The sequence below is a fragment of the Anas platyrhynchos genome, chromosome 11 (genome assembly GCF_047663525.1).
Source record: "Anas platyrhynchos isolate ZD024472 breed Pekin duck chromosome 11, IASCAAS_PekinDuck_T2T, whole genome shotgun sequence".
NCBI classification, from domain to species: domain Eukaryota; kingdom Metazoa; phylum Chordata; class Aves; order Anseriformes; family Anatidae; genus Anas; species Anas platyrhynchos.
This window is the reverse complement of record NC_092597.1, coordinates 11,068,754-11,081,606: the sequence shown is the minus strand read 5'-3', so window position 1 is coordinate 11,081,606 and position 12,853 is coordinate 11,068,754. Positions and strand designations below refer to the sequence as shown.

The 12,853-nt window shown below is 40.3% G+C and overlaps 1 protein-coding gene across 4 annotated transcripts in view; it reads left to right on the top strand.

Moving 5' to 3' along the window:
- Positions 1 to 9,639, top strand: part of DAPK2 (death associated protein kinase 2) — a 50,493-nt gene extending 40,854 nt beyond the window's left edge. For 2 of the 4 annotated variants that reach the window (XM_038184766.2, XM_072043227.1), the window contains 4 exons: positions 488 to 533; positions 4,909 to 4,998; positions 5,178 to 5,258; positions 5,837 to 9,639. In XM_038184766.2, coding sequence (XP_038040694.1) covers positions 488 to 533; positions 4,909 to 4,998; positions 5,178 to 5,258; positions 5,837 to 5,911 — 292 coding nt within the window. In that variant the 3' untranslated portion in view covers positions 5,912 to 9,639. The other 2 variants (XM_027465912.3, XM_005027934.6) reach the window with 1 other exon arrangement.
- Positions 9,640 to 12,853: the final 3,214 nt, after the last annotated feature.

The following is a 12,853-nucleotide window of genomic DNA, read 5'->3' as shown; positions in this document are numbered from 1 at the left end:
TTGATTAGGTTTGAAGTGTTTCTCTCAGAAATGGTATTTTCAGGAAACGGCAGCTCCAGGAGTGATGTAATATTATGCTCTACTGGATGCTTTCAATATAATTAATGATGTGTATCATGATATAGTCATATTAAAGGTGTATAGAAAGAATTTATTCTCTAAGCACGTAGGAAAAATATAAGTAATGTTTTGTCACTTTTTATAGGAGGGTACACAAAAGTACAGATAGATTTTGGTCAAGTAGGAATTAAAATTATGTGGAGTGAGGACAGCTCCTTACTGAAACTTAGAACATTTACCAATCTACACACAAAACAGATGCTTTGTGGAAAAACATAACCCAGAAGTTTGATTATTAGTCCTGGAATTATCTTGATGCATGCTTTATTGGTTATACAAAGCCCAGGAGAAGGTCAACGGCCTTGTATGCATGGTATTTCTTATTCAAATCTGTATTTTATTTATTTATTTATTTATTTATTTTTAGGAAACGGCTTACCATTCAGGAAGCTCTGTCTCATCCATGGATAACGGTAAGACTGAGTAAAAAGACAGATCTTGTTTTTTTTTTTTTTCCTTCTGTGAGCAAAGCAGAAAAAATGTTCTCTCTCTTATTGATGTGATAAATGGAAATCTGACCTCTAAGCCATTAGAGGTGGTACGCATCTCAAAGAGATGCACTGGAAAAGAAGCTGTTTGGATCTGACTCAATCTTAGGATTTCTGCAAACCTTAATCATGACCTTTTATTACCATAGCTTTCAAAAAGAGGGAGACAAACAAAGCTTTGATGTTTGTTGCATATACAGTGTCCTACATTAGACTGTGCTTTGCGTTTCTCCGTCCATCTCTATTTGCATGGATATACGCTGCATATTGGGTTTAGTGCTTTCTTGAGTTGAGAGTTGACCATAACCAATGTGAAAATATAATTTCCCCCAGAATATAACTGCTTGCACCATGTGTGTTGATTTGCATACATTTGTGTCTGTATGTATTTTTTTTCCATCATAAATGTTGCTTGTTTGTGGATAACTCTTTCATTGAAAATACATTTGGCTAATCTCAGCATGACTAATGATGTTTGAAATCCATTTTTTGCTCTGCATCGTGTGAAGCATTACGTGGAGTGTTTTCAGGATTGTTGTTCTTCCTTTTACAAGTATGGATGTTTCTGAGACTGATTTAAAAAAAATTAACAAGAAAATAAACTGGGGCCTGGTACTTAACACTTACTGCATTGGAATGATTGCACGATGCTCATCACACTAGCTTTTTTTTCCTTTTAATCAAATGCATGAAGAAAAATCTGTGGGAGCAAAGAATCTTCCAGAATTGTGAAAATTCAGGCTGCATCCTTTGTGTAGACTTTGAATTATTGCACTGCCTTGTAAATGTTCAGTAATACTGCTTCCTCTATCTGAAGACTCACCAGCTGAAGGAAGAAACAAAAGTCGAAGAAAAGAAGGTTGAGAACACACAGCTGAAGACAAAACGGCTGAGAGAGTACACCATAAAATGCCATTCGAGTATGCCTCCCAACAACACCTACATCAACTTTGAGCGCTTTGCACGGGTAGTAGAAGACATTTCACTTACGGAACGAAATTTCAGCAATTTGGCTGCATCCCATGATTCTTTGCAGGAGGACATTGATGCTCTGGTTTCCATTTATAATGAGAAAGAAGCTTGGTATAAAGAAGAGAATGAAAGTGTGAGGCACAAGCTCTCTCAACTGAAGTATGAATATCGTAAAATTGAATCCCTGAAGAGGCATCTACAAGACGATATCAAGACTGTAGGTGCTAGTCTCAAAGGCATAACTGGGAAATACGCTGATCTGCAGAGTCAATATGAATCTCTCAGTCAAGAACTTTCTGAAGATCTTAAGTGGATACAGGATTTAATGAGTAGTTTTCAACCGGAAAATGGAAATGAAGCCTGTGTGAATGGAAACTTTGACTCTGTTTTCAGCAAAGATATTAATGAATCACTAATGGACCTATTAAACAGATCTTGCTGTGAAGAATTCCTTGCAGGGTTGAATCTTGATGTAGCAGAATCAAATCAGTAATGTTGTAGGTTGGATTAGATGTGGGCTTTGCTGCTTCTCTCTATGTACAGCAGTTTTTTTTTTTAAAAAAACAAACAAATCAGTTCATAATCTCTACATAAATACATCACCTAGAACTGAAATAGAAATTCTGATGTATTGCACAAGCTGCAAAGCTGCAAAACCATAAATCCTAGTACTAAAGTTTGTAGCATTGAAGTTATTTTCCAGTGTTTAGTGTCTGAACTTGCAGGAGGTAGATTATCATTGCGGTACGGACCACATCTAACCCTGTGGCCTTTTGCACTGCTTATAGTTTATGGTTCCTAAAGTGTACCAAGTAACGAATGTGGAAAAGCAAGTAGTTCAGCCTGTACTTACTCAAGGCCGGGTGCCTGGAAACCAATATAGAATTTCTGGTAGCATCTTTGGCTGGATAAAGGAAACAGTCATGTAGACCTGCTATGGGCAGAACAGAAGGGAGAAATATTTGCAAATTAAATCTGTGCTCCAGCACAAAGTAAATGATGTAGTAATTTAACATTTAGTACCTTGGAAATTCGCTGTGAAATGTCTGCCGATGAAGAATGGTTCAAATTATTTTTTTTAGGCCTGTTATTCAGGTTGGGATCTTTTACCACTAAAAGGTATAAGCTAACAATTTATTCTTCAGTTTAAAATTCAGTTAAGTTTCCTGTCCCATACCAAAGAGATTCATTCGAAAGACAGAGCTGGGAATTTATTGAACTGATCAAATCACTATGTATGTAATTTTGCAGTGCAAATATTAATGTGAGTGATAACAAGCATAGACATCTGATTTGCTTTCTACAGTAATGCTGATGTCACAAAGCTACAATCGATTTGAGAGTAGTGTTCTTGCTATGACGTTTTTTCTTAAGTTTTAGAAAGTAAAAGAAAAGTTGGCCCAAGCTTGAATCCTGCCCTGCTGTCTTGTATTTCAAACAAGTCACTTGATTATGCAATATAATGTTCACAGATGTACCTCCATTTTTTGACACAATAAATTGTTCTTTATGTAGGACACAATTCTTCCTTGATGATGTAGTTAGTGACTGAAAAAGAGATGTTGGGCTTCTGTGTACTGGGAAGGTTTGCAGGCTAGGTTCTGCAGCTAGTTTGCAGCCTCTTTACTTAGCTGCATGAATTTGCTGCGAGGTGACTGTTATACAGCTACAAGAATTAGAGAGGTAGGAGCCAAGCATCCCTGCATCAAAACTTTTTTTTTTTTTTTTTTTAAATAAGGAAGAGAGTTTTAATCTTTAAAAATAACGTAGAGCCCAGTGAGGGTTGATATCTTCAGAGAAGACTCTCAAGAAAGAGAGTCCGCCTTCCCTCAGCTGTAATTTCATGTCCTCTGTTCATGTAGATTTTCTTTATGAACAAATGCCCTGGCATGATGAGAAAGAACATGAAATGAGGCCACTTTGTTCCCAAGTGTGATTGGCTGAGGTTAATATATCCGTGATTCAGTCCTTGAGGCTAGGGTTCCCACAGCCAAAGGAGGTAACTGATATACTGCTTGCAAAGGTATTCTAATGACTGAGAAAATGACAGGGACGTTGCTTTGCAGGCTACTTAGAAACTGATAGGCAGTTATTAACAGTTGGGAGTGTTGTAAAGTGGGCTGTTTTGCTTTGCTGATGGCTGTACTGCCAAAAGGTCACTCAGAAATTTTTCATGATGATTACACGGCTGACATTTAGCCAGTGACATTTTTTTCCACTTCAAATTGATTTCTGCTTAAGGTTTTTGTTGTACCATGCTAGCCACTTGCAACATGAGGAAATGATATTTAGTCTTTATATGCCCTAGTTCAACAGTGCACAAATGGTGTGTACATCTAGATGCGAAGGATGTCTAGCCCACAACTCAGTATTTGTAGAAATCAGAACGGTATCCACAGCATTTGAGGAGATGAGTGACATTTGTTGTCTCATAAACATTATTACTTTGATTGAAAAAATGTTTAATCCTCACTGATGTGTTTTTAATTGTCCTTTACTACTCTTTCTTTGGTTGTCTGCCTTGGTTGCATTCTAGTCCAGCTCAGTACAAATATTTCTGAGTTGTCCACCTCCTACATAAGTAAATTCCAGATGAGCTGAAATGGTTGTCACTCCATAAGTTTTGAAGGGTTGTCTCCCAGCCTTGGGAGCCAGCCTTTCTTCCACTTTTACCAGATCTGGTACTGAGCTTTTATTATGTCATCCCCAGTCGAATACAAGTGTCTGGTCTTATGGATATATTGATGTGGATTTGGAGTTCAAAAGTACTTCATTTTCAGAAGGGCTGTGTAAGGGTCTGCAGAATATCTGTTCTTTATCTCCAGGTTGGCATCCCAAAATTTTAAGCATGTGTCTGAATTTTGATGTATATGTTTTTTTTTTTTTGTTTTGTTTTGTTTTTTTTTCCATTATTAGATACTGTAATTCTTTCCTCATACATTTACTGCCAGGATATCGGAGTCTCATGCTCTCATTTTGGGTATGGTTAAAGAACTTAGTCTGAATTTTCTTCAGATATGCTGTACCATATATCCTGCTAACTAATACTCAATTACAGCTAACCTTTTCCCATTTTATTGTGATGTTTTCAGCAAAACATGCTGGAGTGAGTTTGATGAAGTGTTACTAAGGTGATGAAGGGATTGGAGCATCTGATAAATGGGGAGAGGCTGAGAGAGGTGGGATTGTTCAGTATCAAAAAGAGAATGCTTGGTGGGGAACTTAATCTATAAAAACACCTGGTCAACAGGAGTACAGAAAACTGAGCCATGCTGTCCTTATGCACCAAAGGAAGCCGAGCAATAAAATTGCCATCTTTATCTTCCAGCCAGTGGACAAGCAACAAGCTTTGGTACGGCGAGAATCTGTTGTTAACTTGGAAAACTTCAAAAGGCAGTATGCCAGAAGGCGATGGAAGGTATGACAGTAAGCTTTTAATCCTGCTCGTCTAAGGCTTCTTGAGTTGGATAGGGATCAGAGGGCAAGACAGAGCTTGTAAAAGTAAAATTGTAAAATCCATTAGAAAAATGAAATTTCTTTGCATGTGTCTGCAATGCATCGGTGTTGTCTAATTCTTGTTCTTCCCTTTCTCCATAGCTTTCTTACAGCATTGTCTCGTTTTGCAACCACTTATCTCGTTCACTGGTGAAAAAGGTCCTAATACAGGATGAAAGTTTGGTAGGTACCTTTTTCAAAGAGGAAGAAGAGAGGGATATTTTAATATGAATTGAATTTTACTATGCTTGCATGGATGTACAGGCCAACAAGATGGGCATGGTTTTGAGTGGGAAACCAGATAAGACCACGGCATCCTTTGTGTGCTGTTAATGCCTCTGTAGTTGCATTGTTCCAGAAATGTTGGACAAAGAGAAATGGTGATTCCACATGGCCTGTAGGTGCTTGCCACCTTTATTCTATAAAGGAACAGCATGGAGGCTGCAGATTATGTCCCATATACCGTATGACAGCAATACCGTGGTGACAACCATTTCATATACCAGAGCAGTAACTGTCCTGTCTGAATGAGCAATGAGTGGCTGTGGGGAGTCTGCACAGCTACTCTTGTCACCAGCAGTGTGATGGAGGGTGGGGGACCCGTCACTGCATGTGACCTGGAATGAAAATCTGGGATCTTTCTGTTACCTCTACGCTAATGATACCTAATAATACCAGATACGCTAATAATACCAGAGTACCATATTTAGCAGTGTGGTATTACATTTATGTGACTGAAACAATGTGCCTCTTTCTTTCAGAGAAACTGTGAAAGTGATGGTGAGGATCTTCAGCAAAGAAAAGCCACTCTTCAGAGGAGAAGCAGCATATCCTAGTGTCATTAGCATTCCATGGGCAGGGAACAGAGCAAAGTTTCATCCTTGCTGAAAAAGCAGTCCTGACAGCAGACCTTGACTTTAGTCTGAATCCTTGGTATGATGCTTCCCACTTCTCAAACAACACCAACAACTGGATAATGTTGTTAAACATCCACTGAGCATTTTAGAATATTGTGGGGATGCAGATTTCCAGGGAAATGCTGCAGCACAGCCACCACATGTGTGCTTTTATATATTGGGCTTTTTGGGATACTTAAGTCTATTTGTGATATCAACTGCACTCAGGATGTGGGTTTTCTACTGATATTCCTTAACTGCAGAATAATTCACATTTTGCACAATGACTAAGTCTATACGCATTATTTCAGTCAGGGAATTTGTTACTGAGTCTTAAAGAAAATTTTATATGATTTTTGTATTTGCTTATAGCATATCTGATAGCAGATATTTGACAGGTGTCATTGGCTGTGTGCAATACTCACTCTGCTATTGCTGTCATTGAGGAGAAAATCATAGTGCCATCATAACCTTGATTTCATCAGCCTAGCAGTAAACAGTTCTCTATTCCAATAAGAATTGTGCTGTGGCCATCATCTGTGGCTGGTGGATAGAAGACTAACACAGCTGCCATTGGTCAGTTGAGTACAACTGATTTTTGCCACAGAGAATGAGATGTCTCAGGGCATTTTTTGTATGAGGAAAGATAAAAAAAAAATAAATAAAAAAATCTGTAGAGGCATAGAGGTTGTCATGTACCCAAATGAAACATTTTTACAGAGTGATGGGGGGATGCCTCACCAAAACAGGGCACTTAAAAAAAGCCAGAGTATATATAAAAAGTCTTTAGTCTTTATTAGACTTTCTTATTTTTTATTTTACTTTGTCAGCAAATTGGAGATTCATTAACACCTATTTACATAGGTGCCATTCAAATGTAACCCAAACTGCACATACCTGTATTTTATTCCAGGGGGTTTTATTGAAAATTGAGTAAACTAGCATTCTGAGATAACTCCTTTGTGCTAGGAAGTTGTATCAGCCTAACTATCAATCCATATAATATAAACCAGTGTTGTTCAATTGGTACAAAAAATGCGCATAGATGAGGTTATTTTTTGTATTGAATATACTGGTTGTTAAAAATTCATATTTATTTTGCCATTTAATAAATCAAAAATCACAAAGCAAACCTCCTAGAAAGAAAAATAGATTGACAGGAAAAATGATTTGGTTTGGCTTTACAATGATCACTTCCAGCTTCAGGTTTTAGAGCTGAAGGTGTGAACCAGGTTTTGAAAACTGGTATTAGGTTAATATTGCCTGTAATCCAGTTTCTGAGAAAGAAAAATGTGCTACTTTTATTTATACTTTTGCATCCTTTCTTAGGCAAAGGCTAAAATGCAGTTGACAAGAAAGTATTTCTGTGAAAGGAAGGAAATGTACAAGAAGGATTGCAGAAGAGAGGCAGAAAGTATGAGTTGAGGGAAGAATAATAACTTAAATTGAAGGAAGTGGGGAGGGGGCAAAAGCAGTGGGGAAGCAAGTGAGTAAAAGAAGTGATGTGTAGGGAGTAGAGGTGAACCTGGACTGGGAATGTTGAAGGAAGGGCAAGAGAAAGTAGGTATAGAAAATGTGAAGCAGGAGAAGGAATGTTTTGGCAAATATGACACTGCATTTTGATACTATTGCTTTCATTTCCTTTTATTTCATCTCTTGTGTTGCCATGGCCTATGACGTGTCTGGACAAGTAAGGAGAGGAAGCATGGACTTCTCATTTGACTGAAAGGTGTTCTCTTAGCTTTCTGTTTAATTTTTAAGGTAGAATACTAGTAAAACCCAGAGAATGGTAGATATTGCACAAGTATTACAAGATCAGGCTAAGGTTTCTAGGTCAGTTAATCATTTATTTGTATTAGCTAATTTATATTAAAACAAGAAACTGCCTCTGCTTGTTAGGGTTTTAGTTCAAATCTGCTCCTTGGGCTAGCAATGTTGGAAAGGGAGTTGACTTGTTTTTTTGTTTTTGTTTTGGTCCCCCAAGAGAAGATGAGGTCATTTTGGTCAACTAGGGAAAGTTAGAACTGTGCAGCTACAGATTCTTTGGCCATCTCTTTATTTCTTTTTTTTTTTTTTACCAATAGTTTTAGTTGTTCTAATAAGCCTAACCTCATCACAGCCAGCCGGATACTAGAAGTTTGAGATGGATCCATGGCCAGCCTGGCATTGTTTTAAACTCCATTTTAAATCAAGGATGGTGTGGCAATTTAACGCCAGTGCTCTCATGCCTTTTCCTCTTCTCTTACCAAATTTTGAGGGGCTCTTCCCACAAAGAACCACGAGTCCAGCCTTTCCAGCTACAAAGCTGAGAGGTGTGATGTTTTAAGTGACTATTTTGTCGCTTCGTCAAACTGGGGTTATATTGGTAGTTCACTTGGCTGACCCATACCCTAGATTGAGCAGTAGGAGATTTATTAAACAATACAGGGGGAAGGAGGGAGCACAGTGAGTTTGTTTGTTTGTATGTCTGCTTTTTTTTTTTTTTTTTTTTTTTTTTTTTTTTTTTTTCCCAAAATTTCCTTAGTTCTGCTTTGATCAGTTGAGCTCTGAGACATTTGTCAGTGAAGCCAACCCCTCTCAGCTAGACCAGGTATGGTGGCAGCCACTCGTGCCATGTTCCAGCGTGGCCATGCAAGGAGCTCAGGGCTTGGATTGTGCAGCAGCGTTAACTGCAGAACAATGTTCCTGCCATTTTTTCCCTCTGCTTGCTTTCAACACAGTTCTCTTCTACTACAATGCTAAATAATCTTTCAAGTAGTTTAATAATTGTTTTTTTATTATTATTTTTTTTATTTTTATTTAAGTCACTAACTGTTTGTTTGTTTCGGCATGTAGGGAATCTGCCCATGTATACCTGTCCGTTAAACTTGTGGCCATATGTGCTTAAAGCTGTTCCGAACTGCCTGTGTGCTGCTAGCAGAGCTTTTGAGGTGTGGGATTCTTCCCACCTTCTGAAATGCTGCCCTCCACTCCCTTTTTGTCTGCGGGGTTTGGAAATAAGTTGCTGGGCATTGAGGCCTTTTGCACTGTGAAGTGGCATCACAGGGACCAATTAAATCAGCTGTTTGCCTTCTGTGTAGTTTCTTATATTGTAATGGACAGAGATGGACCGTTCTTATCAGTGGAACAATCCTGATGAAAACCAAGGTTTTAATGAATGATATACAGTCTTGTTAAAGGTTTTAAATGCGCTCACTGTTGTTCAGAATATTTTTGGAATGGAATAGGCTCTGTACTTGTTGCCATATTCATACTTATTAATTAATATTGTGGAAATTACCCTGTCACAATTTGAGCTTTACTTGTTTTTATCATTCATCCTGTAGAAGTTGAGAACAGATTTTTGTTATAATGTTCACCGAGATGATTTTGTATATATCTTCTAAATGTATTTTATATATATATTAAGAAGAAAAAAAAAGTAGAAAATGAACAATTAATTATTCTTAATTGCACTGTGCTGTGTTTGTACATGAGGAACCTGGCGAGAGCTGAAAGCCGGAAACAAAGCAACTGTTTTATTTAAATAAGTTATGACTTTTTATTTTATGTTACTGCTGTTTTTTAAATCCCTGTGCCTATCTTTTTATTAAGAGAAACTGTGACGTGTATGTGCCCGGAGTGGCTCAGGCCGTCGGAAGCAATAAAGTCGATTTGGTCAGACAGCGCGCGGCGCCTCCCGCCTTTCTGTCAGCGGGCGCGAGCCCCGCGCTGCCCCGTTCCCGCCTTTCCCCCGGGGCCCCTTCCTGCCGCTGCTCCACCGGCCGCCTTCCCGCCCGCGGCGGCACGAGGCGGTGGCGCGAAGGCAGCGGCGGGCCAGGGCCGCTCCCCTCACGGCGGCGGCAGGTGGGTGTCCCCGCTGCCTGCCTCTCTCCCTCCCGCGGGGCTGGGCGCGGGCGGTCGAGGAGAAAGCCCGGGGTGGCCGCAGCCCTTGGTGCGCTGAGGAGAAAACGGAGGCGCTGCCGCGAGGCGCCCCCCGCACCTCAGCGCTGCGCCCTGCCGCCTCCAGGAGCCAGGTGAGGCCGCGTCCTCCTGCGCCCGAGGGTGTCGGGCGCTGCTGAGGTGCCAGCGCTGCGCGGTGCTGCCAGGCGCTGCTCGCAGCATGCCTGGTAAATGGCTGCTGTGATAGAAGGCACTGCTCCTGGCTGTCTGCGTGTAGGTTAGGAGAGCTCCTTAAATACAGGTATGTGGCAGAGATAAAGGCGAAGTACACGTTTAGCAGTGGTAAATGGTTGAGAACTCAAGAAGGTTTTTATTTTTACCGGTTTTTCATATGATCACTCTCTGAATTGTCTGACATTCTCCAAACTTTTTACTTAAAGGTATCTTTTGCCTTCGCATAGACCATTAACTACACTAACTTTAGGGCCTGTCTGTAAGGTTCTGTGTGTGCTTCAGTGAGGTGTTAGAAATTGGGGTGGATGAGATGCACCTTACGGCTGGGCAGGGACAGCAGGGGACCATCAGCCCAGGGAAGATCAGGAGCCTGACGAGGTGAGGTTACAGCAGGACTCAGCAGCTGTGTTGGAAAAGCTGGAGTGCTCGTCGGGGTTGGCCAAAGCCATGTTACAGCCAGGGCAATCAGGTGGGTTGCTGAGGCTCGGAGGCAGAAATTTGGTCCAGAAGCAATGGCAGATTGTTCATTGCACACAGCTGAAGCAACTCTGTGCCTTCAGTTTGAGTGGTGCTTGTAAGAAAGGCAAAGTTTCAATGCCCCCGACAAGGATATGCCATGTTTAAGAGGAAGCAGCTGACAAGGTTGTAGCTGTACACTTCTTCGCATATTACTGAAAGAATAGCCAGTGAAGGCTGCTAACAGGCAGCTATCAGATGCATACTCTTCTGAGGCTGTGGTGGATGTTAACATTTTTTCTCCTGCTTCTGCAAAATCTGGCCTGGAAGAGCTGAATGACAGAAGTTGTCGCTCGGAACAACGCTGTCTTCTGGCAGGAGGCCTCCAGTTACAGGGTTTTCAGTTCAAACAGGTAATGGGTCTGACTTTGTATTTCAGGCTCCAGAAGAGTAGCTAAAGACAGGTATTGCTGAATAGTTCCCAGCAGGATTTGGGCTGTGCTCCTGACTCTAATTTTTTGGAAGTGCAGAGAAAGGTGTTCCCAGGGAAAATCTTGGAGAAGAATTAGACCGCAGTGGAAGAATTGGTGAAAAATCCAACTCTGAGGTTGGGGCAAACAAACTTTCCTTAAGAAGGTGTCTTATATGGGATCAAAAAGCACTTTCTGAAACAGGTAGTTGATTGTTTATGTCTCCTACTTTAAAATAAAATGAGCTTAGGGAGGCTTGGAAAACTGATAGAATACACAGCCTTAAATGACTGTATATCAATCTGATTCTGCCTCACTCCACTGCTTGTAATACAGATGGTACCAACTCAAATACATATCATATGGCAGTACTTGTCACACTGCATGTTATACCTGTACAAAAACCTGATAATGAATTTTAAGAGTGAATTTTTATTTACTGGCTCTCAGCATTTTAGAATCATAGAATCAGAATATCCCGAATTGGAAGGGACCCATAAGGATCATCAAGTCCAACTCCTGGCACCACACAGGTCTGCCCAAAAGTGTAGACCATGTGCCTAAGTGCACAGTCCAATCACTTCTTAAATTCAGACAGGCTTGGTGCAGTGACTACGTCCCTGGGGAGCCTGTTCCAGTGTGTGACCACCCTCTCGGTGAAGAACCTCTTCCTGATGTCCAGCCTAAACTTCCCCTGCCTCAGCTTAACACTGTTCCCGCAGGTCCTGTCGCTGGTGTTTACAGAGAATAGGTCACCTGCCTCTCCACTCCCCCTTGCGAGGAAGCTGTAGACTGCGATGAGGTCCCCCCCTCAGCCTCCTCTTTTCCAGGCTGAACAGGCCCAGTGACCTCAGCCACTCCTCATGCATCATCCCCTCTAATTGAGTCTTAATTGAATAATGATAAAGCAGTGCAGTAGTTAACAAAACTTTAATTTTCTGTTGTATGTGTGCAGGAGGAGCGTTGGTTTACAAAATTGCCTAATTATTACCAAGGCAGCTTAAAATGTTCTTTTAGAGTCAGGCTTTCTTTTGACCTGATATAAAACTGATGTTTTTCTTAGTCTACCTTTAAATTAATTAAGCCTACACAAGATGATGTGCATTAATGAAGAAACGGATATCAATGCTTAGGGCTGTAACATGCCAAGTGACAGAAGATCTGCAGTATGCAGTCATTCTGGCACTGTGCTGAAGAAAGAGCACCTGATTAAAAAAAAGGTCAACAAAAATAGTGGCTCTTTATGTTGTGTGTATCTAAAACTCAGGTCCAGGGAAGGCAGGCACTGTGACTGTCCAGCATTGTGGTTGTGGAGAGGGAGCCTTTGCTGACCATGGAAAAAGCCTGAGAAGTACATGAGATACATGAGTGATTTGCTCTAATTTAAAAGTAATTTCTTAGAAAATGAATATGGTCATGTAGGGATTGGTCTGAGTAAATAATTAGTGGTGATTAAAAAATAACAATATATCAGTGTGATTAGGAAGAAAACAGCTCTTTCATAGGAAAATAAGAGACTGAATCTCAAAGCCTTCAATAATAGAAACAAGGAACCTGATCTCATACATGTATTGAGGTATGGGAAGGGCTAATTCACGTAGACATGGTTGTGAAATCCTCTTTCAAATACGTTGTGCATTTAAGTTTTTGAAAACCTATTCTGGTAGTTTCTTTGGTGAAAAGTTTAGGCTTTAGATGTAATTCTATTATCAACTTGGTGGATTGCATATTCTTTACAATTGTTTTATCTGCATTTGGAAACACTAAGCAGGACTGTATAGCAGCAAGCCAAGACTCTTGAGAGGTGATAGATAAATGAATGCTGGCCAGCCAGCATGGT